Source organism: Camponotus floridanus, unplaced genomic scaffold (assembly GCF_003227725.1).
Source record: "Camponotus floridanus strain SB8 unplaced genomic scaffold, Cflo_v7.5 scaffold15, whole genome shotgun sequence".
In the NCBI taxonomy this organism is placed as follows: domain Eukaryota; kingdom Metazoa; phylum Arthropoda; class Insecta; order Hymenoptera; family Formicidae; genus Camponotus; species Camponotus floridanus.
In genome coordinates, this window is record NW_020229270.1 from 1,517,069 (window position 1) to 1,544,901 (window position 27,833).

The 27,833-nt window shown below is 43.0% G+C and overlaps 1 protein-coding gene across 5 annotated transcripts in view; it reads left to right on the plus strand.

The window, feature by feature from the left end:
• Positions 1-27,833, plus strand: part of LOC105254832 (nucleolar protein 4-like) — a 60,208-nt gene that overhangs the window by 23,312 nt on the left and 9,063 nt on the right. For 3 of the 5 annotated variants that reach the window (XM_011263756.3, XM_011263757.3, XM_025406589.1), the window contains exons 2-3: positions 19,258-19,312; positions 22,005-22,226. In XM_011263756.3, coding sequence (XP_011262058.1) covers positions 19,258-19,312; positions 22,005-22,226 — 277 coding nt within the window. Of the gene's footprint in view, positions 1-3,636; positions 3,830-19,257; positions 19,313-22,004; positions 22,227-27,833 lie in introns of those variants that run through there. The other 2 variants (XM_025406587.1, XM_025406588.1) reach the window with 1 other exon arrangement.

Sequence of the window (27,833 nt, forward strand, 5' to 3'; positions counted from 1 at the left end):
AAATCTCCTACAATAAATATAAATATAATTTACAGTAATTTAGCAAAGCTTCTCGGATTTAGCACGTGCAATTTTACGAAAGACGATCGGAAAATGTAATAAAACTCGAGCGCGATATATATCAACGAGTACACCATCGTAGGAAAGAAGTATTCGTCGGGTGTAGTTTTATGTAGCTCTCGGCTCTGCTATGACTTCTTGCGATATTGCGCGCTATACGTTCGTAAAGGTTGGCACACGCGTCGCTTCTCGATGCTAAGGGCTATTTTCATGACAAGGGTAGGGGCGCGACACCAGAAACATCGTACCCTTTCGGACCATATTACGGCGCATAGCCTGTGTACCCTATATTACGCTTAATCGCCTCCATTATTTACGGGGGTTGCAGAATGCGGCGGAGGCGCCGCGTCTGTGATGTGATCTCGGTTCAGAATCTTTCTCCGTGTTCGCCAGTTACACAGTTTTTGCGTTCTACCATTCCAAGGAAAATACATTGATGCCAGCAAGCTATTCGAACGTTTATGTAACGAGATATCGGCGTATTTATGCGTATATGAAAAGTGTATCTGATTTGTTTCTATCAATTATTGATAAAACCTGCCAGCGATAAAATCGGAACCTACGCCATTAATTTCGAAATGCATTTTTTTACAAACGCGCGAAATGGATATCTATAGGAAATGTGGATTTAGAATAAACTGAAAATAGATTAAAGTAATTTCTTCCAGTTTCAATTATTCTCAAACAACATTATTTCATCTTAAGCGTTGAGATAAATAATAAAATTATTAAATTTTTTGTAACAAATAACTAAACGTCAGACAGGTATTAATATTTCATAAAAAACGTGACGTGAACTTAGTGCGCAGTTCTTTTCGAGGAACAAAAATCGAAGAGGAAGTGAGTCGAGGAACACAACGAGAGACGTGTCTCTGGGTCTTGTCGGGAGACCGCAATGTTCTATTTTGGGGGCGGTTTCGGGCGCCACGTGAGAGACGCGACGCGGAGGGGACGTCTCCCCTAAAAAGTCAATTATTTTGCCAGTCGCGCGCGCACGAATCAACGCGGGAGATCTTTTTAGCGATGACCGAGGTGTACGGGCGCGACTTTCACACGTGGGCTCCCGCGGGAGCGTATGCGCAATGCGCGCCGTCTAATTATATCTCACTTTGTTTGAGTACAACGCACCTTTCGACACGCACCCGCTGGGTTCCTCCTCCCTCTCCCCCTCCCTCCCCCTTTCCTCCCTGTCGTGCGCCACCTTCTCCGCGAGACTCCGCTTGATCTCCCGTCTCCTTCCCTTCGTCGCGAACGATCTCTAAGCGTCGACGACGATTGGACGTCCGCCAAATCGAACACGATCGCTCGTTAAATCCAGTCGCGATTCACGTAAATTTCCTGTTCCACCGAACGCTTCTAGGCGATCGCCTCGAACTTGTCTCCGCTGAGAAATATTATCGTAAACGGAAGATTCCGGAATCAAGGTCTTCTTTTTGCCACATATGTACGAAGTAAGTATAAAAGATATACAAAGTGTCTCGAAGTTGCCGTCCATCTGTTCTAACTTTCGAGAATGTGCACAAATAAATATACCTTTCTTTCTTCACTTTCTGAGACGCTTTCACTTGAAGGAAGACTCTTTTGTAAATCACGTACCGGTATTATTATACTTTATCGAAATATATTTTGTTTCTCGCATGTATGAGTTGAAAATTGAATTGTGATCGAACTTTTAAATATATTATGATCATTCTCTAACGAAAAATATGTAAAAAATGTTTCTCGAAAATAAGAACGACTGAGAAAAATATAATTTATATTAAAACTGTATATTATATTTTGATAAACTAATGCATTTAAGATATTTTAAAATCATTCTTTTCTCAGATTTGAACATCTTACTCCTCGTCAATTCAGCAATCCAACCTGATCTATCGAAAGCCTCATTAAAGTTTTTCCAAATGCGTTGTCAAGATCCATTATTTTTCTCCGCTATCAGCGAAAAAGGAACGATGAGCAAGGAACAGGACTTTATAAAACCTCCCGCTCGACCTGCTTTCACCTCCTTCATCTTCTCCTTTTACCCTGTGAAACTCGAACGCGCGTGCATCCTCGTGACTCGTCTTTCGTTTCGAAAATCCCGGGTGACCTACTACCCCGCTGACTCGCTTTACTACCCCGGCGGGACGGCGTGATGGCGTGCAATGAAAAAAAAAAAAAGAAGAATAACACGGCGGGATATATGGAGGCAGCGTCGTGTTGGTGCAGGAGGCTGGCGGGAAAAGGGTTGGAGGAGGAGAGGCCGAAGCGTTTAACGAGTCCATCGCACGAACGCGACGCGAAATGAGCAGCTAATCGATAGTAGTTCATTGAGTTTCGGCCGCGGCGTACGTCGATTCCCCTCGCTCGGTCTTCACCCCCATGCGTCATCCCTCCCTCTTTCGCCCCCCGTCTCCGCACACACCCTGTAGATTTATTATACGCATCGAGCTTACACGGCTAGCGATGGCGTCGATGTCGCATATCCATTCGGCGGATAGATACTCGTTTGCCACTGATTCGACAAAAGTGTGAATTCTTGCGAAACTCGACGCGGCAATTTTAACACAATAATATGATTTGAAAAGTTACAAACTTACTTAAACTTTAACTTATAAACCCGCTGGTTTACTCGCATACTTACGCTCGACTTTAACTTGCTCCGTCTTGCCAAGTCTTCTCCTTCTTCGCTAGGAAGCAATTATTCTTATATGCTCGTGTACTATAGTTTTACTGAATCGTGAGCTTTAAAAGTTGATTCGCATATTTTTTCATTATGATACGTTTGGAACACGTTTTGTGATTGACAAACTGTATCAAGATCAATAGAAAAGTGCACGTACTTGTTGATTCGAAAGCTATTCTAATTTCTTGTTAATTTCTGTTGCTTTCAAAAAGAAATTATCTTATGCCCAATCATTTTTTCCAGTTCTCAACTTCAAATCGGTTTATCATTAATCATTATACACAAGTAAATTGACGTATACCAAAGTTACAACGTTAACAAAATTGAGTTAATATTCAGTAATTTCATCAGATATTACATTCTAGTTATTTTTGCAACTATTGCAAATCAATGTTAAAGCTGTTTCTCGATTCGCATATGTTAATCATTCGAGATCAATTGATCAAATCGCTTTGTATACACTTTTATATAATTATCATTCATAATTTAAATCATGACGCGTCACATTTCCTTCGAAGCGTCGATGCCTCTCGAACGAATGATCTGGTTCGCTGAAAAGTTTTATTTCGCACGCGCGCGGTCGAAAGCTATCACTATAACGCGATGTCGCGCCACCCCTTTTCTCTGTCTGACCCGGCGCGTATCACCACCCCCTGCGTCTCTCCCTGCCGATATGTACGCTGTGTCAATCGTCTCTCTTTCACCCCTACTTTTTGTCTGCGCGATATTCTCGCCGGCGATGCGAACGGGGGCGCCGCGTGTTGCACGCCGACGCATCGGCGTAGCAGCGGTGGCGGTGGCGGCGACGGCGACGGCGGCGGCCGCGGGGGCGAGACGCGAGGGAGGAAAAGGTCACGTGGGTTATCTGGCCGTTCCGTGCGAGAGCGTGTGCGCGTCTTACGTAGCGCGTCAGTCGACACGGCGACTCCGATGAGTTCGCGGCGGTTTAAATATAAACGCCGACACTCGTCCGTACCGCCGTTGTCGTCGTCATCCTCGTCGTCGTCGTCGCCGTCGCCGTCGCCGTCGTCGCCGCCGTCGTCGCCACCACCACCGCGATTCCTTTCCGGCACACCTCGGGTACCGGATGCGGGTCACGCATCGGTGAGTTTCTCCGCTGAGGGGGTCCGCGTCGAGCCGGGCTTTATTTTTACACCCGGGGAAATTTAATAAAGCAACGAAAGCGCGGAGTTTTCGTTTTATCGCGATCTCGCATTTCTCGATAACTCATGTCGGATTTGTCAATAAGATCGTTTGTCTCTCGCAGCTTTTGAAAATATATGGCCGTCGTGTATAACGAAGCTAATCTCGTGAAATGTATTTATCTCGAATAAGATCACCCTGAATTTTTCTATCCGCCCACTTTGCTCAAGTTTCTAAATTATTCCAATTTTTGTCCATTTCCGTATCTCGCTTTTATTTCAAATAATTTGTAAATTCTGAAAGAAAACAATCTATACAGGACTTACTCTGCGAGGGTGGTCGCGTTGCCACACTAGTAATTTCAGTATAACTCATATTACTCGTAGGTAGGGATCGTTCGTATCCGACTGGGAGCGTATTGCGCGCGTGGGTGTGGACGCTGCACGCGTTGCCATTTCCACGGTTTTATCGCTTTCATGCGTTTTGTTCAATGTCGATTTATGTCGCCCCGGCATCACGCGTTTCTGTCGTGCAAGCCACCACAATATAATTCGAAAGCTCCTCTCTCCCCTCCCTCCCTCCCTCCCTCTTTCTACGAGCGAGGCGGCATTAAAAGTTTCTTGGTCCGCAGGAAGCCGCGCACCCAGTAACGACGACCTTGAATATTCTCCCGCGCGTGCGCGCGCGTGCGTATACGTCTGGAGATGGTTCGTTAAACCAGGAATGTGTAGGACTTCGTTACGGAGTTCCGCTTTCATTACGAACCGCTTGAATCGCGTCAATGACTTAAAGCCGAAGAGCGGAGACGCGCCAGGGAACTCCGATCGAAGGAACTTTCGTCCGCTACTTTCTTATTTAATCTCGTTAATAACTTAGCCTTGTGCTAATTCCATGCAGATGTTCTCCGAATCTAAATACAAACGATATAATAAATATATCGTCGCATCTCGCATGCGGTTTTTAATTATTTACAGATGAAAAGAATTCGCAAATTTTTCACAATACTACTGCTAAAGTTGTAGAGATATTAATAATTTTAATAGACTTCAACTTTTAAAGTCCACCGAACAAGACAACTTTTTTCTTCCTCTCTGCACAAAAAAATATAAATAATAAATATATAAATAATTTAATAAATTGAGCTTTTCTTGTGACAAACAAGTCTTGGCTATATATTTATCCTTATTCATTTTTGCGAAGAAAATCAATAAAACTAACCAATTTCAAGAAATGACGTTCTCCGTGTATATTTTCGTCGAATCTACAAAATCAACTCGCACGTCTAACTACAATCGACTTCGATACTTTCTTTCTCGCGTTTCCATCTCTTTCCGCGTGTCTTACTTCTTTTTTCGGCAACCTAGCATGTGCACATCACTTCGTTTCGTCTTTTTTGGCCACGATAACCGCCAGCAATTTGAACGCGGCTCCATTCCCATCCAACATTCCCATCACCGGAAGATAAACTCCCATAAAATCTCACTCTGCCGCGCCGGTTTAAGGCGCCCCTCTTCCTCTTCCACCCTCTCACCGTTGCGCTGTCTGCAAATCGCGCTGTCAATATTTTCCGTTCTATTCGAATCCATTTTTAGACGCAGGGTGGAATTTCGTCTCCGTTCTATTTTGCTCAATTTTCGCCAATATTTTAGAGCAAAAAAAAGAGATTCGAAACTCGACAATGTAAAGAAACAAAGAAATATGAATTTCGATTCGAAAGAATAGCGATTAAAGATGAAGAATGATGCTGCGAAAAAACAAGATAGATGAATATTAACAGAAGAGGGAGATGCACAGTGGAATAAACATATCTTAGACGCTTTTTAAATCAGTAAAAGTTTAATTTTCTATCGCAGCTCACCTGTTATGCTTCTACGACATTGATCATTTCTCGTAAATTGCCCTGTGATCTCGCTGTTTATACGTGTTATTTCACTACGATGACAAGAACCTTCTCATAAAGAGATACTGTTATGATCGATCATATAGCACCCCGCCGAGTTCTCTATTTAATGTGTTCCCCACTTTCGGACTGTGTTTTGTTGATTCATTAATGCATTATAAGTTTATGAAGAACATCGACGTTAACATCTCGAAGTAAAAAATTAAAGCGTATAATTGATGTGTGATATATTTCAAAGTTGAAATAATTCAATCATAATTTCCCTGAATAAGAATTTCTTATTTCTTATTCTAGGATACCTTCAATTAATGACAGTATAATAGCCATATTAAAGTAGCTTTTCGGAAATTTACAATTAAAATCGCCAATTTCTAATAGATTACATTGGAATTGAAGGCTTAATCTTTATAATGTGTGCTAACTATTCTCGATACGATTATATTTATAACTATATTAATAGTAATTAGAGTATATTTCAAAAGCCTGCTACATACATCTGATTTAACGAGCTCGAAATTACGATGTACTTGCAGGAAGTTTCGTCCGGTATATATCGGTAAGATCGAAAGTTTGACGCGGGCCGACTCGTTGAGAGCAATTGAACGCCCGCATGGCCAAACGCATTAGCCGCTTGATTGGTATTCCAAAGATCCTCGGTGTGGGAGAGTCGAGGTAGTTTCGTGCTTCCTCTCTCTTCTTCCGCCGTCCTCCCTTTCTCTTTCTCTCTCTCTCTCTCTCTCTCTCTGTTTCTTTCATACTCGCTTTCTCTTTCTCTCTTTCTTTAGAAGCATAGGATCTTCATCATGGTGCCTGTTACGAATAAGCTCTTAATTCCTTGTAGGGTTCTTGACTCCCACTTCTGCCGTCTCTCTGACTCTGTCCTGACCTCTCCCTCCCGTCCTTTCTCCCCTCTCTCTCTCTCTCTCTCTCTCTCTTCTCTCTCTCTCTCTCTCTCTTTGCCATCACAGGACTCTTCCTCTTTGGTATCTTCTCCCTTTCTCAATCCGAGACTCTCGGTTCTCTCCCACTGCCCACTCTCCGACTCCTACTGCTTCTTCCAATGTACACCCACCCTCTCCCCCCCGCCGACCTCCCTGCAACACGCGTCTCGCCCCGTGTCCGCGACCCACCCGCTCAACGACCGCCACCCCACCCTCTCGACGCCACTTTCTTGGGCTCTCTCACTCCTCGTGCTCTTCTCTCCTGTTTTGCTCTTATACAAAAGCCGACGTGGGCTGTATGCTCGTACAGATGTATCTAGCGTTGGATTCGAGTATACGGAAAGCCAGAGTAAGGAAAACTTCATGCGAGATGATAACTCGTTTACGTGCACTCCCTTAAATGGTCCTCGCATACGTGAACTCGGCGAACGAGTCATCTCTTCAATTGCATCACGCAAGCGCGAAAAAAGATCTCGTAAAAGTGATACAGTCTCTCGGTTTGCGAGGCAAGTCCGTTTATATTTCCGAGGAAACTTCATTTTTGTAAGACTAGCAAAAATATATACCGAGAAAACCTGAAGTTACTAGAAAAGTTATGCCAATTTTTGTTACGATTTTTTTATAAAACTGTATCATCAGATTATGCAATAGGAAGCTAAAAAAGTTAGAATAATATTAATTAACACGGAAAATGAGCGTCTTCGTGCTTTGTAAATCTTGCATGAATTATTTGATTTACCGTGATTGAGTCTTTTATTTATCGGCCGTTGGAGCCGGTTTTAGTTTCTGTTCGTTTGCTCGTGTTCACGCGAGCCTCGCTGCGGTTGCTCGGTCGGATACCGTGTCCTCCCAACAGAGCGAATAAGTAAAGCGAAACGGAGAAGCGTGTATCGACCTCGAGCCGTAGGTGTGGGTTCGACCCGAGAGCGGTCGGTCTGCTCACGCTTGGCAGCCTGGCGACTACGAGCCGCCTCTCTCGGGTGAGCCCTCGAAAAAATTCCCAATGCCAGGGGAAATGGGGGCAGGAATGGCCCTGGAGGGAGGAGGAAGTATAGCCGGGCTAGAAAAGGCCTGGGGGACGGCGAGGGGACAAAAGGAGAAGAAGACCCGGGGGGAGAGTTATATACACGGGATCTCCCCCACCGTCGTCGCCTCTCTTCTTCGTCTTCTTCGTCTTTTTCTCTCTGTCATCTCCGTTGCTCTTCCTCTTTCTCTCTCTCCATCTCTTGCTTTTTTCCTTTCAACCAGCCTCCGGTCGTATTCCATTTAGCAGGGGCGCCGTTGGAGCCGACGAAGCATCATAGAATACCTTACAGCGAGGCAAGAGCGTAGCCGCCAGTGCTACGGAAGAAATAAAAAGGATCCTCTTCTCCTCGCAGCATGCCAAAATAAAACGGCACTCTAGCTGCCTGCCTTTCTCTTTTTCTCTCCTTCCTTCCGTCGTGCTCCTTCTGTCCCATTTGGTCTGTGACCGGAGAAAGGAAGAGAAAGAGACAGAGAGAAAAAAGAAAGAGTAAGAAAGGGGGTAAGAGAAAGAGAACGGTCAGATGGGGGCAGGCGGAGGGGGACAGAGAAAAGAAACGGACTCTTTATTGGTCTCTGGGAAACCGATCCCCCTCAAGGGCAATTAGCGAAGTACAAAACGGAGGTAGCTCTCTCGGTTTATGGATTGGACGGTGAGAGGCGATTGAGTCCCCTCCTTTCGGCCATATAGATCGCGCTCCGCAATGTTCGGTCGAGTGAAAAGTGTCATGGATAGCTCAATCTCGCGGATTAATATCGGTCAATAACAAGCGTCACGCTAATGCGAATAGCGCCTGCGCTATTCAATCTAATTAGCGCAGAGTAAAACGGTAGACAACTCTATACGCGAGAGAGTACGACAGGTGATTAGAAGTTGTGTCGGCGTGAATTACGAGCGTAAAAGTAACGTGTTTGCAAATATTTAGACATTCGCGCGCTTATTACTCCGTGCTGAGAATGAGGAATACAGATTGTAACATGTGTGACTTTAAGAATGCGGATTTTTTAACAAGGTTAAAACGAGACGGCAGGACGAGATTCGCGCGCTTGATTCAATTTCTTTTTTCGAGGTTCCTTTTTAAGATGTCTTTTACCATCGTCCTCCTTTTCGCCTCGTCCAGTCATTCGGATAATCAGCTCAAGGATAGTCACCTTCCGCCGGGAATTGTTACTGGAGCGTGTGTGTCACGATTGGAAAATGCATTTGTCCTTTACGATGCAGCTGACAATGTATTGCCTGATTTGTTCGGCTCTTTTATTTCGAAAATTCGCATTACAACAAAGCAGATATTTAGGATACTTTGTCGAAAATAAAATTATTAAAATTTAAAAAAAATATATATTTTTTTAAATTTTAATAATTATAAATAAGAGATAAAAATTATAAGATTTATTATATATATATAATAAATCTTATAAATTTTTACCTCTTCTAAATGTTTTTATTAATCTTCAACCTTTTAGGCGATTTATAATTTGTTTTTCAATATTTATAACAGAATGCAAGATAAAAATATATTTAAAATTATGTATGTCTCGTATCTTATATATACGTTACATATATTACATATTATACACTTATATTGTACATTATAAATAAAATTCTATGTCAAATTTTGTGACAAATTATAGAATTATCTCAAGTGAAGTTTTTGAATTATAAAAAGTTCAAATTAGAAAGATTCTGAATTGCATCTCTCAAGTGCGATGATTTTCAGATCGAAATGGATATTGCACAAATAGATTTTCATGAATATTACAATTTATTTAATGTAATATTTAGAGAATTTGCCATCAATATTGTATTTGTGTGTGTTATATTTTATAATTATAAATTATAATTATAATATATGATAATTTAAAAGTTGTATTAATTTAAAGAATCTATAATCATTCCATATATCGCGTAAAGAGCTATTGGTAAATTTGACAAAATTTCTCGCGCTTTAATTAAAACCCAGCTCCTACTATCGATTATTCTGCCTTAAATAGCAGAAATTGAACTTTATCCTATGGATCCTATTCCGGGCAATAATTATTTTAAAACAGATGGAATATTCCTGGAACGAGTCAACGCTTTTCTCTTAAATGGAATTATCTATTTTTTCTATGCAGGGGATTAATCCCCATGACGCACATCGCTTCAACTTATATTTATTGTTAGATCACCGTCGATTATCTCGGGAATACCATTCAAACTAACGTCTTGGTCAACTATTATTGAGAAAACTCTTATTTCATCATCGATAACAGATATTTTATCAGGTCGCTTCACAACAAGTTAACTTGACTGGACTTTTTTCTTATCATGCGTAGTATGCCTCTATTCATCTTTATGGAATATTACCTAAAGCGCATTGTTGTGCAAACTTCTTCCGCACAAAGCCATTTATAGATCGTACACGCGAATCTTCAAGAACATCTCCACCAATTCTAAGCGATCCCAGTGATCGTGGCATTCGCTGGAAACCGCGTGAGAGGAAAGATTGATGTCGATAGTCCCCTCTGATTAAACCTTCGGCGCCTGTATTCCCCCTTGCTCGCTCTCCGCCCGTATATTCTCTACCTTTTGCCTCATCCTTGCGGCGCACCCTAAGCTTCCCCCCTGCTGTCCCTCCCTATTCCCCTTCTCCTTCTTCCCGAGCCTCTCGTCGAGGCGAGATAGCCTCCTCGTGGCGTGTACGCGTCATCGCCAAGTATAATATTCCCTTGGCAGACCAGCAGGCCTGGCTCGCTGGATCTCACATGTGAGTTCAGCTCGAGACCTGGAGGGGCCGGGCCCCCGCGTGTCCACGCATACACACGCACGCTCGGTCTCTAGATAAAGTGTGCGTTTCAACGCGGTGGAGGGCGGAGGTGCTTGAGGCAGGCAGGCAAGGGGAAGAGGAAGACAGCAGCGGGGTCGGCCAGGGCGTTATTGAAACACTGGCTGGTTACTTAGAGCACGTGGGATGTGTGGGTTTCCAGCGGATCGTCGTCGATAATTGTGGGCGATCGCGCGATGCATCGAACGGCTTTCGCGTTGCGGAGTCATGCCACCCGGAAGCGGCCGCAGCTAATGATCTTCGCATATTAATAGGCAGGCGTGATATTGAGATGAGACAACTGCCTGGATTAGTTCGTGGACCTATAGCGTGTAGAGAGGAAAGAGATATTGTTCGGTTTAATTACCGGGCCTTTGTCAGTGGAAATAAAGTGTCGGGGAAAGAGATGGTTGATGGGATACAAGGGAACAAATTGCACCGCTAAAATCCAAGCTGAAGATAATGTATCTATCTATGTATTTGTACAGTTATCTCGAGACTTAGAGAAACGCTCTATTAAAATTATATTATATTCTATTTTTATCTATTTTTATTTATTTTATTTATTCTATTTTCTATTATTAAATAAATATCGTTGGAACGTAAACTTTTTATCTATCTTCGCATTTTTCTCGAAAGGTTAAAATTAATAAAAAGTAGGGTAGAGTATTTCATCTGTCGCAAGTGAATCTGAAAACTTGCGGCAAGATTCGATTGCGAAATCCTCGAATGAACAATTTCGTAATCTCGTGAAAAAGGAGCGAGAGAACATAGATGGTTTTTCCCATGCTACGTCGACGAAACACACACGTAGTGTGTCGGGAACTGAAAGCAGGAAAACGACGACAAGCAAAATACGAAAAATGTGCACGCTTCCTGCTCGCGGGGCGAGACGCGACTGAAGGAAAAAACGAATCGAAGCGACACGACGCTACGTGGGAGAGCCAAATAGAGCAGGGCGCGTGCTCGAAACCGAACGTCGCTCTATCCTCTTCTTTTCCCTCTCCTGCTCCACGTGTCCTTCGCTTCCGTTCGCCTCTCCTCGCCCCGCGCGACGAGGAGGATACTTAGACCGCATGTTCGCGGGTACGATACGCGACCGATATGCTTCTTCTCTTCAGCTTTGGTCTCGCCGGCAGGTGATATTGAATGCCGCGTCAACGGGATACGCTCGATCCGTTATAAGTTTCCCGATGTTTAATTTTGCATTCATCGTATGAATCTTCTTCCCGACGCGTTCCGTCGCGGTGAAACGGATCGCTTTTAATAATAAACGAGAGACACCGGGCTCTTGCAATATTTGTGATTCTCGCGAAAATCGCGGCGTTTCTTATTCCGCGAAGAAACATCGCAGTTGGCTTTCTGCATCTCAGCAGCGTGTAACGTAATTAGAGGCGCCGTACATTTTTAATGTTTCATCATTACGGCCTTGTACGGGACGAGCTTCTGCAAGGATTTCTTGGATATCAAAAACATGCTGCGCGAATGAAAGTTTACGAGAAGACGTTCTCTTAATTACTGAACTAACAAGTCTTTATCGCAAGTTCCAATAAACTTTACAAAGCGAGCTTGCATTTTGCCCGTTGATCTATTAATCATCTTGATAATTGTTGAAATTTTTGTCGCTTTGGATGCATCTTCTACCTTAAATCTCAAATGGTCGATCGGAATAGAAAAAAACCTTACCAGAATAACCTTACCAGGGTAAGGTCTGGAATATCAAGATTCGCTTGCGTCGCAAACGAGCTGCAGTTTTCACGTTTAATGCTCCCGAGACTTCAGGACCCCGACGTTCTTCGTTAATGCACGCGGCGGGGATCTTTTCGTCGTCGTCGTTGGACTTTTCCCCTCGGTAGAAGGCAGAGAGAGCGACGCGCGTTCACGTGTGTGTGTCGTTCGACGACGACACACGCACGTTATACGCCTCGGGAGTAATGGATGTATTACACGGCCGAGGATTCAGAGAAACACGGACAAGTACGGGGCAACACGTATGAGAGGGACGGGCGGACGGACAGACGAATGGGAGACTGTTACACCCAATTGTCCCTCGTTGCGCAGGGGTCAAGTAAGGTAGCCAACCGGCCACGCCGGATACCGTGGTTGTTCGTAGCTCTGACAATGTTGCTCCCAATCGTACTGCATTTTAATCTCGATGTTAGTCGAGCTATCGCGAACGAGATGAAAAAGGCTTTTACGATGCCTAGTCTGGGTCAAATTTTTGTGCGAAATTATTTTTCTAAATTCAATCTTGAGTTATAGGCAGAAGAGAGAAATTCAGTGCTGATATTTGTAATAACAAGAAAAATAAAAATTAAAAATAAATATATATAGTGATAAAACAAGATACAATAATTTACATAATAATCTTCGTGTTTCATCGACTTTATGTAATTTATGTAAATTGAAAGAAGATTGTATTCTTTCTAAATAAAAATTATACCGTTTCTAATCACCGAGAATAAATCTCGTTCGTCTACGATCGATTGATGCCCGCGCATTTACAATGTCATCTTTGGACAGCGAAGCGCAACGAAGGCTTGGCAAAGTGCGCGTCTTTCCTGTCGACGCCACTGGGATCGTCCGCCGCCGCCGCCGTCGTCGTCATCGTCGTCTTTTTATTTCCTCCTCTTTTTTTTTGGGGCGCACACGTGTGAGGTTATCCCGCTGACGGTGACCCCGTCGTCCTCCTACCGTCTCCTCCTCCTCCGCATTTGCTTTCCAGATCAGAACTCCTCCAACGGAGATCTCCGCCGATCTCCCCCTGACGCAACCTGGACGCGCCGCTTTGGAAGCGTATGCCAAGCAAGCGTATGACGTCACGCGTTCCTCTCCTCTCTTCTCGGTCGACCTATATATCGGCGAGTGATTCGTCGAATCTCCTTCTCGAGTACCGCCTGATCGCGCGTACCCTTGGAGGACAAACGCGCGAAAAAATCCGACGAGGAATCTGTCCCCTCCTCGATACGCATCTCGATGCGATCTTTCGACAAACACGACTCGCTTCGCGGATCTCGCAACCTCTCATGGTTGCCGCAAGGACAGTCATCTTGCTTCGCGGCGATGATGAATCTCGAAGCGTCGAGGTTTGCGCTTCTTGTAGATACGTTAACTGTGACGACTGAATTTTACCATCTCGAGAGAAATCAGCGATTGTCTCTCCGTGAGATCCGCTACTTCGATTCTACGAGCGGCGAGGGCGTTTCGCAACGGTAGCAGGAATTCGATTATAAGAATCCTGAGAAAGACGGACGAGACGAGAACGAGCGAGGCGCTGAGTTAAACGGTAAAAATACAGCGGGGAGGAAAATAAAAGCGCCTCGAATGAGGGCGTAGCGTCGGTAATTGCCGGCGGCCTTGAGACCCGTTCACCGTAGAAGCCTACGTGTATTTATGCGACGCCGGATTTGGTAGGCAAATGAGCCGAAATTGAGAGTCGCCCGGTACAGCGAATCGCTCGACGTAGCGAGAGAAAGAGAGACGGAGAAGAGGGAGAGAGAAAGAGAAAGAGAAGGATCGGCGACAGACGGTTGAATCGCGACGGTCGGTAGGTGTTTTGCCCCGGTTAAAACATATAGCGGAGAAATCACCGGTAGGCCACAATCATTTCCCCATTATCCAAAGAGCTACCCAGAAGAGGCAACTAAATCGACCACTCGAGCGAGCGTTCTCCACGAGCAATCATCCTAACGGGCCCAATTCGGTCCTCCTTTTGCGTCGCGGCCGGTGCGGTCGTCGTGTTCCGGGTCCCCGACGAGTTTGACCTTTTCTTTATTCCTTATTGCGTTGTTTAATCGCTTTGAATGTTGCTCGATTAATCACGCATGTATAGATTACGTGTTTCTGAAAACATATTTCATGAGAAATATGCAAATTTTTTATTTTAAATCTGACCATTCTTTTAATATATCAACTATAAGCTATTAATAGAATTAAAATTATGATGATCATGTTTTCTTTTGATTCTATTGCAATCTTATTAAAAGCAAGTTTGCTCTGATATTGTATATATCATTATAATAATTAATACTTGATAAAAAATAATTATTATAATCAATTTCACCTTAAATTATACATTTCAATAAAACCACGAGTTAATTATAATATTTCAATTTATCATGAGCTTTGGCAAAAAAACTCGAATTACTTCAGAGACCTCGCGGAGAAAAACGGACTCGGAAAAACGGACAGCGCCTCGAAAGCGACACTTTTGAAAGGAAGTCGCCGTCTCTCTTAACTGGCTCGGGGATCTTGTGCGTTAGTCGCGCGACTTCGACTGGCAATTCAGCATCTTCGCTCGCCTCGAAAGACCAAAGACAATCATCTCGGACGATCTCGCGGCGGTGTCCGGCCGGTTGCCGCTGATTGGTCGTACACCGGCTACTGGACCCGGTTGACCCCTAACCCCGGCAACTCGCTCGGCTTTATCGTCTGGAATTGTTGTGTTGGTGGCGAGTTGGTGCAACACATCGCGCAGCTTCCCGCCCGCGGAGACCTCTCATCGCCTCCTCCCGTTGTACACGAGTACGCGCGTAACCGTGTACCACACGCATCTTGTGGAGCCACGGCGGCGGCACGGCGGCTGTACGGTGGGAGCGGAATTCTGTGCTGAGCGACAAACAATTGCCGCCAAGTGGCTTAATTGCAGCCAACTAAACAAATGTCACAACCGTATCCAGCCCGCCGACAACGGCGCCCGCGAGCGCGACTCTTCCCTCTCTAGACAGATCTGGCTCCATACGTCTCTTTTCTTTACGGAAGAGACGAGAGGAGAGGATCCTCATCGTTCCGGAGTCAGCAGCGCGAGTTAAGAATCGTCCTCCGTCTCTTCTTCTTATCCCAACTATTGTGTGTTCCCACGTACGAATGCGTGCGCACGAATCGAGCCTCGTACGCTCGTTGCGTTAAAGAGAGACGTGACCCCGGCGAACGTCGTAACAGAACTCTCATCTCCGCGATCATCCTCGGGATCTCAACGAGATAGCCGGAGCGGAATCGTTAGCTCGACGCTTCCAGGAGATCTTAAACGACGCGGCTGCTCTTGGCTTCGTCTCATTTCGCTTCTCCTGGTTCACCTCGGTCTTCGTTCTCGTACTTTATGCCTGCAAGACGCCGGGATCGTTTCTCATTCGTCGTAGGTGTATACGACCGACCGGTCGTGCGCGCAGTGAGATTCCCATTTATCAGGGTACATCCGCCGGAAGTGGGGCGGCCCCCGTGCGTAGGTGAGACGGAGAAGGAGAGAGAAGGAGCGCGTAGCCCGGTATAGAAGTGGGAAGACCGGGAGTGTATTAATAAATTAATACCTGCGACAACATGTCGGGGTCCTTGGGCGTAGCGAATGAAATTAGCGTTCGGATCTCGATATTACAAACGTGTAAAAATAGTCTCTATTTATTCATACGACAGTTTTATTATTTCGCGAAATTTTCGTTGCTTATAGGTCACTCTCTTTTAAAGATTATTCTCTCGAATAAATTTATCTTCAGGTGTTCTAATTAATAAAGTTTGTAAAGTATTTTATAACAAAAAGAGGACAGTTTAACGAATAAAAAAATATGTTAATTATGCTCTATGCACGATTGCATGGCTTCCAGTATTACTGGAGTACCGTTTGCCGTTCAACCACGAAGACCACGAAGACTTCCCGTATCGCTCGTGTCCTTGTCGTAAATTAAACGCAACAATTCGCAGATATCCTGCCGCGCAGGATAACTCGTAACGATCGTATCGATGGTATCAATTACAAGAATACCGCTGCGGTGCTCGGGTCCGCTCGTCGCCGATCGACTCTTTCTCAGAAAGTAACCTGCCGCGATTATCTTTAATGATAGACACCTTGACGGCGCGCCCGAGCGAGATCGAGACCTCCGGGACAAGCGGCTCGCTTGATCGCAAGACTATTCTTCAAATCGCAGATACGCGAGTTTAGATTACTTGAATTTATCGGAAAGGAAGGGAGAATTTGTGACCGAAGTTTTATATACTTTCTACTCCTTTATTTTGAATTTATATATTTTTATTTATATTCCTTTTTTTTCTCTCTGCTTTAAACTTTTAAATCTCTAACTCCTTTTTCGTTCCTACGATCATGATCGAATCATCATTTCTTAGATTACAAAGATGGTTCATTATAATCGATAGATACGTATAGATACTTCCGTGACCGATTCCATGAAAATCGGGTTATATTAAATTCTTAATGAAAGATTCTTAAAATAACCTCCCGCGAATACCTCCCTTGAAGTCAACGGTGTATTTAGAAAGGAAAGAAAGAGCGAGTGAGATATCCGGCCAATAAATTCCACCGATTATTAAACAGATTCTGCGCTTCTATCTAATACTGATAAACTTCTGAATGCACCATCCCGTGGATCCATTTCGGCCGATTGAAAAATACAAACGATATCAAGTGCAATAATGAAAATTCAATATAATGCTATAATTTTTATATAAAACGCTATTTATATTATCGAAAACGAATTGGCTAAAATTATATTCGAAGTGAAATAGATTAAATACAGATGAAAAAAGTTTTGGCTCGCTGATTTATATATGTAACTGGCGATTCTAAATTTGACGCATGGTTGATATGTATGAATCGGAATCATGCATATGTATTTCAATATGGATAAAAGCGATGCGAAAAAAATCCGCAACATTTCGAGACACCCGAGTGTTTTCCCGTGGCAAACAAAACTGTCAAATCGCGCGATCGTGTGTGTCATAAAATATATATACGAGTATATATATATATATATATATATACATATTTCTTTATCGCGGAACGTATCGAGATACATTCCTCCTGTACCTCCTTACGATAATTCTCCTCTTCGTGGAAAAGTGGAGGGCAAATTGAAAAAAAGCGCGACGCGACATTTCGTCGCGATTGGATCTCCTCGTCACTCTCGCGATTTCCACGTTCGTCCGCGCGTCGGAATTTCTCGGTTACATCATCAGGAGTTTTTGCGGCGCTGCGCACATTGATACGCACGGACACGTACGCGCGCTCTCGTGTGCGCTCGCGCGCTCGCTCGCTCGCTTACACGCCGCCTATGTCCTACAAGCCTGCTGGACAAAGTTGTGGCCGGTATCAATTGGCCGTGCTCTCCGCGTTGTATACCGGTCGACCTTCTGGAGTTGCAACACGAGACCTGACACAGATAGGAGAGGCTGTGCCGCTGCAGAAACGCGCGGCGAACCAGTCGGCCCAGGCATCGCGCAGGCTACGTAGTGCATGCCTTGCGAAACTGTCGGCCGGCCGGCCGTTCATGTTTCAACCGGGGAAAAACCCGTTAATTTCGTCGGCATAAAATCAATCAAAGCGAGATAGAATCGCGCCGCTAGAGCTTGCCTCGCGCGACTCGATGCGAGGATCGATTAGACGACGGCGCGTGATGCGATATCGCGGAACGCGGGGAACGCCGCTTCCCGCGAACACTGCTCTTTTCGATGAAAAACGACCTGACCATATACAGGATCCTCCACTCGACGAGCCTCGGCCTTATTCCCCCCCCAGAACGTCCCTGACCGCTCGATCTCGGCCAGTAGCGTAAAAAGAGGACGTTCTTTTTTTTATATTTTCATTTTTTTTGAATGAACGCCGAGATGAATAGAGATCTGTTCCCGCGTAAATATGAATAATGTATCGATTGCATTTTGAGAAAGTTTATTATAAAACAAGATTATGATATTATCGTTATATAACGCAGTGAAAATAGAAATTTAATTTGATCTTAATTATCTATTTTTGCTATATTTGTATTATTACGATAAAGAATTGGAATTTGACATGCGTAATGATAAATAATTTCTTAATGAACGTAAAACTACTTGCGTTACGTAGACACAATTTTTGTGCATATGAAGTATTTAAATCGGGGATTAATCATATACGCGCACGCATCGAAAGGGTTGAGAGCCGATGCTTGCTCGCGCTACTGATTTCAGATTCTCGATGTGCGTTACTTTCGCGATGCGACGCAGCGACGAGGCGTAAGCAATTTGCATTTCGACGAATCGCGCATTGCCGCCAGCTCTTGATCTAGGACAATAAAGTCCACGGTCTTCCTGTAGGCGTACAATAACGCGGATAACCTTCGATAACTTCTTCTCAATTATACGATTTTATGCACGATATCATGTGAGAATATAAGAATTTGTTCATCTATTACTAAATCTATTACTAATAATAATAATCTATTATTAATAATAATTTCAAGAAAAATTGCCTTACTTTATAATTAAGTAATAATTAAATACAGAATTATGTCTATATTAAATATAAAAAAAATTTACTTTACTGTAAAAATAATCATAATTCAGATATGATCTTATGTAGTGCATCTACATTGTAATTTTTGACTTATAATGTAGGATGAAATTACTTAAATTTTTTTTATATTAATATATTTAAAGGACACCTCCTTACAAAAATGGCACGAATGCTATATAGCAAGATTGAATAAGGCCGCGAGCATCTGTCCCTGAGTAACGATGTGGTTAGGCCGTGGCTGCGCGTTCGCGCGGTATTATCATAACATCAACCGGCAGTTACGGAAAATGAGTTTCGCGAACTTCTAAACGCGCGTTGTAAAAATTTTGTCTTGTTCGTCTTTACCGCGCGGGTCCAGAGCGAAACCGTTCGACTATCACAGACTACGACTCGAGAGCAGGAAACGCTTCAGGATCTAACGGCTTTGTTCATCTCTGTTGCAGGAAAACATCTCGACCCCGGAGCCAGCCGACATATCCGAGGACGATCACTATCCAAGTGAGTAGAGAGAATCTATCATTATCTATACCTCTCCTGTAGCGTAAATCTCGTCGTATATCAGTCCGTATCAGAGGCGGTTGATCGGAACCCCTTTACCCGGCTAAAAGACTACGAGAACCTCACGGAACAAGGAGCAATATCTCGCGTGTGCACGCGTGCAAAGTCTCACTCGTGCCGTGTCACTTTGTCGACTCGATTCGGCTCGAATATACCTTTCTCTGTTTCTCGGAGAAATGTCTCGTTTTTTCACCGCGAGGTCAGGTCGGGTACCGTTTCGGGAATCTTGACCCGAATTCTATGGTAGCACCGCGCACGTCCTTCTAAATTATTGAATCGTGTCTCGAATTATTTAGACATCACTCCGCCATCTCGCGCAGCTCTCCATTTCTCTCTTCCTTTGTCTCTTCGTGCGCGTTTGTTTGCCGATTAATAAATCTCTACTCTCGTCGCCGAAGCGCCGGTCTGCTGCGTATCATCGCTAATTCTATCGGACGAACAAACAGGACCGCACCCGCGCGAGATACGCTAGAAAATCTACGGATTGTCCTTTTGAACTCTCCAGTCCGATTATATGCGGTTGTGCGCAGGAAACGCGGACATGGTTGTTGCAATCGTTCTCGCGGAATTTGCGCGAATTAATAAGCTCGTACACTTTGTCCATCGCTTTGTTGCTGTTGCGCATTATTATATAAAGCTGAATTAGTCATTGATAGATTGAGGCTAGTCTGCAATGTGCTCTGATGATAATCCCAAATCGACATAAATTTCAGAATACGAAGACGATGAGTCGGAAGCTGATAATGTTTTGATAAGTTATAAAGAAATGAAATTTGTGGATATTTATTTCATCTTATAATTATTATTAATTTTTATGTCTTGAAAATAAAATGAAAAGTAAATTCTTAAATGCAATTTAAATTTCTCATCAAATTGAAAATAAATTATTTAAGATATATTATAATTTAATTTTTTTGCATAGTACATTTATGGAATCGATATATATCTAATAATTTTTCTTAGGATACATTTTTCTGGTAAAAATTTTAGATAATACTTTAGATAATATTTTAGATAATTTTAGCTAATAAATCGAAGAGTTATAATCTAACAATCAATATTGGCGATTCGTATCTGCGTATACGTTTACATAGAATGAATTAATATAACGAATTAATATCGTCAAATGTGCTTTATTCGCTGCATTCTCAATTACTATTTTATACAGAATATACAAAAGATGCGTATGAAACCGTGTGATATATGCGTATTATGATCAAATAAAAAGATCAATGATTCCGTGAAAAGGACATATAAAAATACATGCACATATCACATAGGTACCGAACGTTCAATCAATTAACTTCAAATTTTTTTGCTGATTTTGTATAAAGCTTTCCAATCGATATAATATAGTTTTTTCTTCCGATTATGTTTTTTATGAATAGAATGATATTGCATTTTAATTCTTTCATGACATAACGCTTGCTCTGTGATTCATAAGTACACTCTCTTTATAATTCTTATCTAATTTTGATCTTTGATAATTCTCAAGAATCACGCTTATAGTAAAAGAGATAAATAATGCCGGAATAAGTGAACTTGTTAATCATTTCGGAGGAAATTTGTTTTGAATTGCATATAAATCAAAAAAGTAAATATTATATATTTATCAGATGTATGATATAATCAGTTTGAGATATATATCAGAATGAAATTTCACATCAGCACATGTATGATATTGTCGGAAACATATTTGCAGTACGCACTTCTTGCGAGTGTACACGCGTGGCTTACATTATATCGGTGACGATTTCGAAAGCTATCTGGATGTTATTTTTTATTTCTATCGCGTGTCCTTTGCTTGTCGTTTTGCATGATGAATGCATCTGTGCAAACGGGAAGAATGCGAAAAGACACGTGTCATCATTCGCTCTAGGATATCAGTATATTCGCCGATCATCGCGACGAGTCATGCCGTGTACGATGTTAAAACTGGCTCGTAGATCTCGCCGACTTCCCGGTAGATATCTCGCGAAGCCAATCGTCGTTAATCGCGCCGTCGAATTCTACCGCGACGCCGATCAATAAGTACAAACGACCCCCCTTCGCCGACTCGATCGTGTCCAAGGATAAATCATGAGCGCATACTTTGGCGGAGAGTTAATCGTAGTCTCATTCACCCGCGGCCGCGAGTTCGTGTTTTTGTCAGGGTCTGTGTAAATTACCCGATCGATTAATAATCGTAACTAGCGTACGAGTTCGCCGCCAGCTGTGACGATCGAGTTACGCGGCCGGCCGATTTATCAGTTTCGGGTAATTAAACCTGTTGCGTTATTAAGCGCCGATTAAATCGAGTCGACGATGTTGTTGTTTTGTGAGTCTAATTTATTCGGCGCTCCTCGCTCGACTGGAAGCGCTTCGTGAGCTCAGGTAGCTGATAAGTGATAATAGCCTCCGGCACGCATGAGGCTTGCCAGAGATGGATGACGAAATGTCGCGACTCGTTCGCGATATGAAATCATGTCCGGATGTATGACTATGAGCAAGGATTCCCGTTGGAGAGAGACAGAGAGAGAGAGAGAGAGAGAAAGAGAGCTTGGATAACTTTGCACCGTGTACGCGCGATCGTCTTTCATCAGTTAACACATGATGTTTTTTTAACTTGTTTAAAGCCAATTGGTACTTTTAGTGTCGACAGGCTCGCTTATGAAAGACCCGGATAAGCTGAAGCTGATGCTGCTCGCGTGGAATTATAATCTTCAAGCGCAGGCACAGGTCCACCAGGCACAGGCGAACGCCCTCTCGCCAAATAACTCTTCGACTACCACGGCCACCACTGTTGGCACACCTGTCACCAGCCAATCTGCCATTTCCACGGCAAACAACACCATTAACAACTCTACACTCACAGGTAACACCTTATTTCATGCGCGGATATACATGTAACGCTGCCGGATATCGCGATACTCTAAATCGCATGCGAATACATTCGCGAATCGCAAAGATTAGGAACAAACAATTTTCTTAACGTTTTCTCTATAAATTGTTTTGTTATAGATTATCTTTGTGATTTTTAATGATTACAGAAAAATATATATGTCAAAAGAATTCAAAATTCTTGGATGCGTAAAAGAAAGATCTCTTGACAACCTCTCAATAAAGACTATCCTAAAATTATTTTTCTAACAGTAGCATTTATTAATACTTGCTAGTATCATACAGCAATAATTTTTAAAATAGATTTCTCAAATTTACTTTATTTTTATCATAGCTTTCGGAAATATTTTCTCTGAGATCACATATTCTAGGATTTAACTGCTCTTCACACCTATTGTATACCCGTTGATGTCGTGGTGGCACTAAGCGCGATGTCGATCACGACTTTGTGGTCGCTCAAATGCCACGTAAGGGGGCGGAGGGGTGGGGAGGGCGGGGAGGGGAAAAAGAATTCGCCTCACGAAAATCGACGGGACAGACGTTTAACGGAATCCATTACGGAACGTCTAGACGTCTTTCTTTTTTTCTTTTTCATCGCGAAAGGACTCGACGAAGTTACGTACGCCAACGTCCCATTGAGATGTCGCCTAGACTGACGAAATCCTACTTATGAAAAGAACCTTGCTCCGCCTGGCGTAAGCGCGCGGCCGGGGGGCTTTAATGCTCAAGTTTTGCGTCCTTCTCGCACGTGCGACGCGCGGCTCAGCTCGGCTCGGCTCGGCTCGGAGTGAATTGCAGGTTTCGCGGGGCCAAGGTGTACCGGCCATTTAGCTCGTAAAGTTTTGTCGTCGCGCGCGACGTGACTAATGGATCGCCGGCCTAGAACGTACCCCGGGGCGTAGAAAGAGAAATTCGACGCGCGTCTCATCTGTGTATATGTATGTATAATGTGTATCTCCATGTATATCCACGAATGTGTGTGCGCGCGCGCGCGCCTCCTCCGTTCGCTAGACACCCACGCGTTCCGGCGAAATCTACGTCAGGGTGAATCACGGGGGTGAAGCGCGCCGTGAATCCTTCTTCTTCCCCCCGCCGGCGATGAATCAGCGCGGGCGGAAAGCCATGTACCAGATGAGGAATGCAACCGATACCTTCGGGTATCGATGCCACTCGGAGTCTGCGGTACGCGCAGCTATATATTTCATCCTCGTTCATTAATCCTTACGTAATCGTCGTCCGCGGGGCGAAAATTCGCGTGCCTTCTCGCAGACGAATTGTAATCTCATTTAAACTTGCTGTTTAAAAAAAACTAAATTCTCCAATTTTTTATTTTGACCTTTTAAATTTTTCTATTTATCAGAATTTTAAATTTAAAATACTGAGACTTAAAAAATATATATTAAAATATCAGTTATATATTTTTAATTACCTGTACATGTGTGTATGTGTGCATGTAAGGAAAAGAAAAAAAGTATATTCTAAATGTACTTTGATACACCTTGCACTCGAGTGGCCTGGTTGAATAAAGAAGCGAGTCATGTGAATGGGAGCGATGGATGTAACGCGGTAATTGTGTCGGCTGATGGACATTGAAAGTTGAATATCGAAAATTGCAGAGTGTGCGTGCGAAAAGTCCATTAGTCGCACTATTACGGTATCGCAAGTGGATTTCTTAAAATGATTTTGGATTATAGTCGCATACGGCGCATCGTTAATGCTTTTGCGGGCTACCTATTTTTTTTCAATGCAAGAGGCAACGTGTAATCTTTTTCCAGTAAAATTATATTATACGCGAGAATATTACATATATATATACATGAAAAGATATTGCGTTTCCTATACGTAATTTCCCTATATATAATTAAAAATTACTTAAAATCCACAAAGCTAAAATCATATTTTTGTAAAACTTAGCTTTTGTTAAAATGTTGTAATTTCTGCAAATTTACATTATTTATATGTAAGATAAAATGTTAAAAAATTATCGTATCAAAATTATTATCTTGCAAATTGCAAATAGTTATGTCCAAAAATGACCCAATTCCCTTATAACATCATCGTTTTCCGTTGCTAATTTAGCTTCGTCATACTCGCAACATCTTCAGCAGCGAAAAGGCATACGCGTTAATTGCTACACACGTCCTTAACGTCGCGATAATCACGCAACGTTCTCCAAGGCACCGAACGTTTCCGCACAGTACTGCACGTTCCTTGAGACTCGTCTGTTGTTCAGTTAGGCCAGGTTGCGGAAGGATAATTCATCGTGCCCCTCCGTCTCGGTACGCCTCTTCTACCTATACTCCCTAGCTATTTGAAACTGGTTTCGAAGCGGGCTTCTATATCTCGGACGTAGCCATTGCGTAATGAACCAGCCATCGGCCAAAGAGACGAGTAAATATATATGTATATGCGTACGTGTGCGTATTTTATATATATATATATATATATATATATAATATAAACGCACACATAAGTACACACGTATACGCGGATACACACAGATTGCAGAACGGAATCCTCTTCTCGTCCATCCGTCCCTCCCTCCCTCCCACGTGATGACCAGCGCAGATTCCCCACATCTCGCACAGAACTTCTCTCACCGGACCCTGCTTCGTAGACACGCGTTTCGCAAATCGATTTCTCGATAGAACCACTTCTTCTGCCGCGCGATCTCGGACGGGAAAAGCGAGAAAGATCGTCGGAGGCGCGATTTAATCCGAGTTGCGATCTTTCTAATGTAATCTTGTTCTCGCACAATTTACATTTTCAGTTGAGAATCCGCGATCGTTTATTCCCTCACTTTCTCTTCGTTTCTCTTGTAATTCTACCTACATTTTATTTTGATCGCGTGATATACTTTGGAATATTATTAATTATTAAGAAATTATATTTATTATAATAACGCACATTTTTAATAATATTGATACGGAACATAATTTTTCAAAGTAAAACTGAAAAATGATAGTTTTACCAAAATAACTTTAGATTCAAGCTGATTGATTTTTCGATAAAGCTTCGTCCACTTAGAGATCTTGATAAAAAAGACATAATGATGGCCGCGAGGACATCTCCGTTTCTCATCTCTTAATGTACTCTCTGCGGCAGAGTCGGCGGTGTAATATTTATAATTTACAGTAGACACGCAACTTTTTCTGGGCGCATACGCGCGATTATGCGATATGTTTGCGAAAGAGAGAGAAAGAGAGAGAGAGAGAGAGAGAGAGAGAGAGAGAGAGAGAGAGAGAGAGAGGAGAGAGAAAGAGAGAGATACGTCTCAAAATCACAATATCTTAAATATAATCGTTTCCGGATTTATGTCATATATATACACGTATATACAAACAGAACAATCATATACTCTCTTTAAAGATTGTCTTTTTAGATAAAATTCTGAAAAAACCATCGAATGATTATTTTAAAAAAACTAGCTTTTTAAATTATTAATTATATTTAAAATATAGCAAAATATATATTGTGTGTGTATATATATATATATATATATATATATATATATATATATATATATAATTAACACTGAATTCGTCACTAGAGCAAAAGTAAATTAATTCAAATTCAAGAAATCGGATAGAAATTATTAAAAAAAAAAAAGATTGAAAAAAAGAAATCAGAGAAAGAAAGAATTTCTCCAAACTTTAATTAATAAATTAAACTAGTAGAATTAAAATATGTAATTTTTTCAATTTAATAAACGAATGAAAATTCAAAATTAATTATAGAAAGCATCCAATTATCTTTAAATTTCAGAGGTAGAGTCAGAGCTTCCGAAATCTCTCTCTTTCACATCGACGCGAGCGCACACATGCCATCATGCGCGACGTCCTACTATGGTCAGCGACATTTATGAGGGACAAGATAATACGTCTTCGTCCATCGTCCTCGCAATTGCACGTTACCATCCTCGCGTGGCTGGCATCCGAGCGGTAGACAGTTTCATACCTGACCCGTAGGCGTACGTAGCTTGTCCGCGAATTTTGTAACGCGCGAGGCTCATCGCGCACAGCAGGCGCGGAGACTCGCCTAGAAAAAGAGGAAGTGCCTGTGGTACGGTCGTAGAAGCCGTGGTATTAGTTTCCCTTTGCGGGAACACGCGCGAAGCCGAGGGAACGAGGAGGACGAAGTGCCGGGTGGGGCGCCGCCGACTGATTTCAGGTTCAGGCCGGCGGCCAAGAGGCGAGTTCAGGAACGGTGCTGGTGTGGGATTGGGATTGGTAACCGGCTTTCTAGCCGTACACGCGGGACGGCCTAGCCTTAGCGTTTTACTTATGTGCGTGTTGTTCCCTATCTTCTACGCCTAGTCTCCGGCGATGCCCGATTAGTGTGTATACCTCGCCGCAGGCCGGGAACCCTCTCTCGGTGTGCGCAGTGCCGTACCCTCCTAGAGAGTGTTGCACACACATGCACACGCACACGCACGCATGTGCGTTTTTCCGTGGCCGCATGCGTGTGAGAATCGAAGTGCAGCAACCTCTAGAGGGCCGGTGGAGAATAAGAGAAAGACGAGGAAGGCGAGATAGACAGAGAGGCAGAGAAGGAGGGATAGAAACGCACGGTGTAACATCGTCAGCACGCCTCCTGGACGAGGGTCCAGTTTCCTGGGTCGTCTGTTTGCCCGTTCAGTTACTGGTTCTACCGGAATCCTCCTAGAAAGATACGTTGCGATCGCTGAACGACTCGAGAAATCAGAATCGCCCGTTCGTGCATTCGAGATAGCCGCGTCCAGATAGACTTCGCGTCTACGCGCGGAAGAGGTCGAAACGCCCGGCAGAAAGTTGCCCAGCGACGATGCAAATGTTTCAAGACGTTGCCTTGCAACGCGTCCGCCTCGTCTTGAAAACTACGCTCGGAAGAATTCGATTCCAGAATGCAGATTAACTTCGCGCACATCGCGAGAGAAGTGCATCTAAAATCGCACGCTTGTCCGAGATGAGATAGATTTAGATTATCAACAAAACAAACACGATGTCGTATCAAGATCGTATCATCTATCCATAAGGATTCTTATTTTATGTCATCTTTCTACCGTATCTATGATATTCAATCTACATTTATAATGAGCAGTAGAATATTTATTCTATTACACATCTCATATAGAGAGATAAAAAGAAAATATATTGTTCTTTTTCTACCCTATTATTCTTTTATAACTAGATTCTCCTTTTTAATATATATACATATATTGTATATTTTAAAGATCAAAATATATACATGTCGCATTATAACCGAAAATACAATTTGTATAGAAAATTAGAGCAGACTTGTTCGCTTTGTATGAACGTTCATGTTCTCTATCGATCGTGCGAATGTGTAAAACGACAAGCCGCAAGGCTGCCCCTTTTTTTATCGGAACCAAGGAGAGCCCCAGGTGGAAGAAGTCCGCGAGGCTCGTAGCCTCTTTACGATCCTCCTGCGGCACTCCCTACCGACAATCCATACGCCTCTTCGTACATGAAGCCTCTCGCCGGCCACGAGAGACCTCCTCGTACCTGTCCCCGTCGACATCCTCTTCGTGAAAGCGCCTTTACCGTACGTTCTCTCTTGGGATCGTGTCGGTAGAAACCCG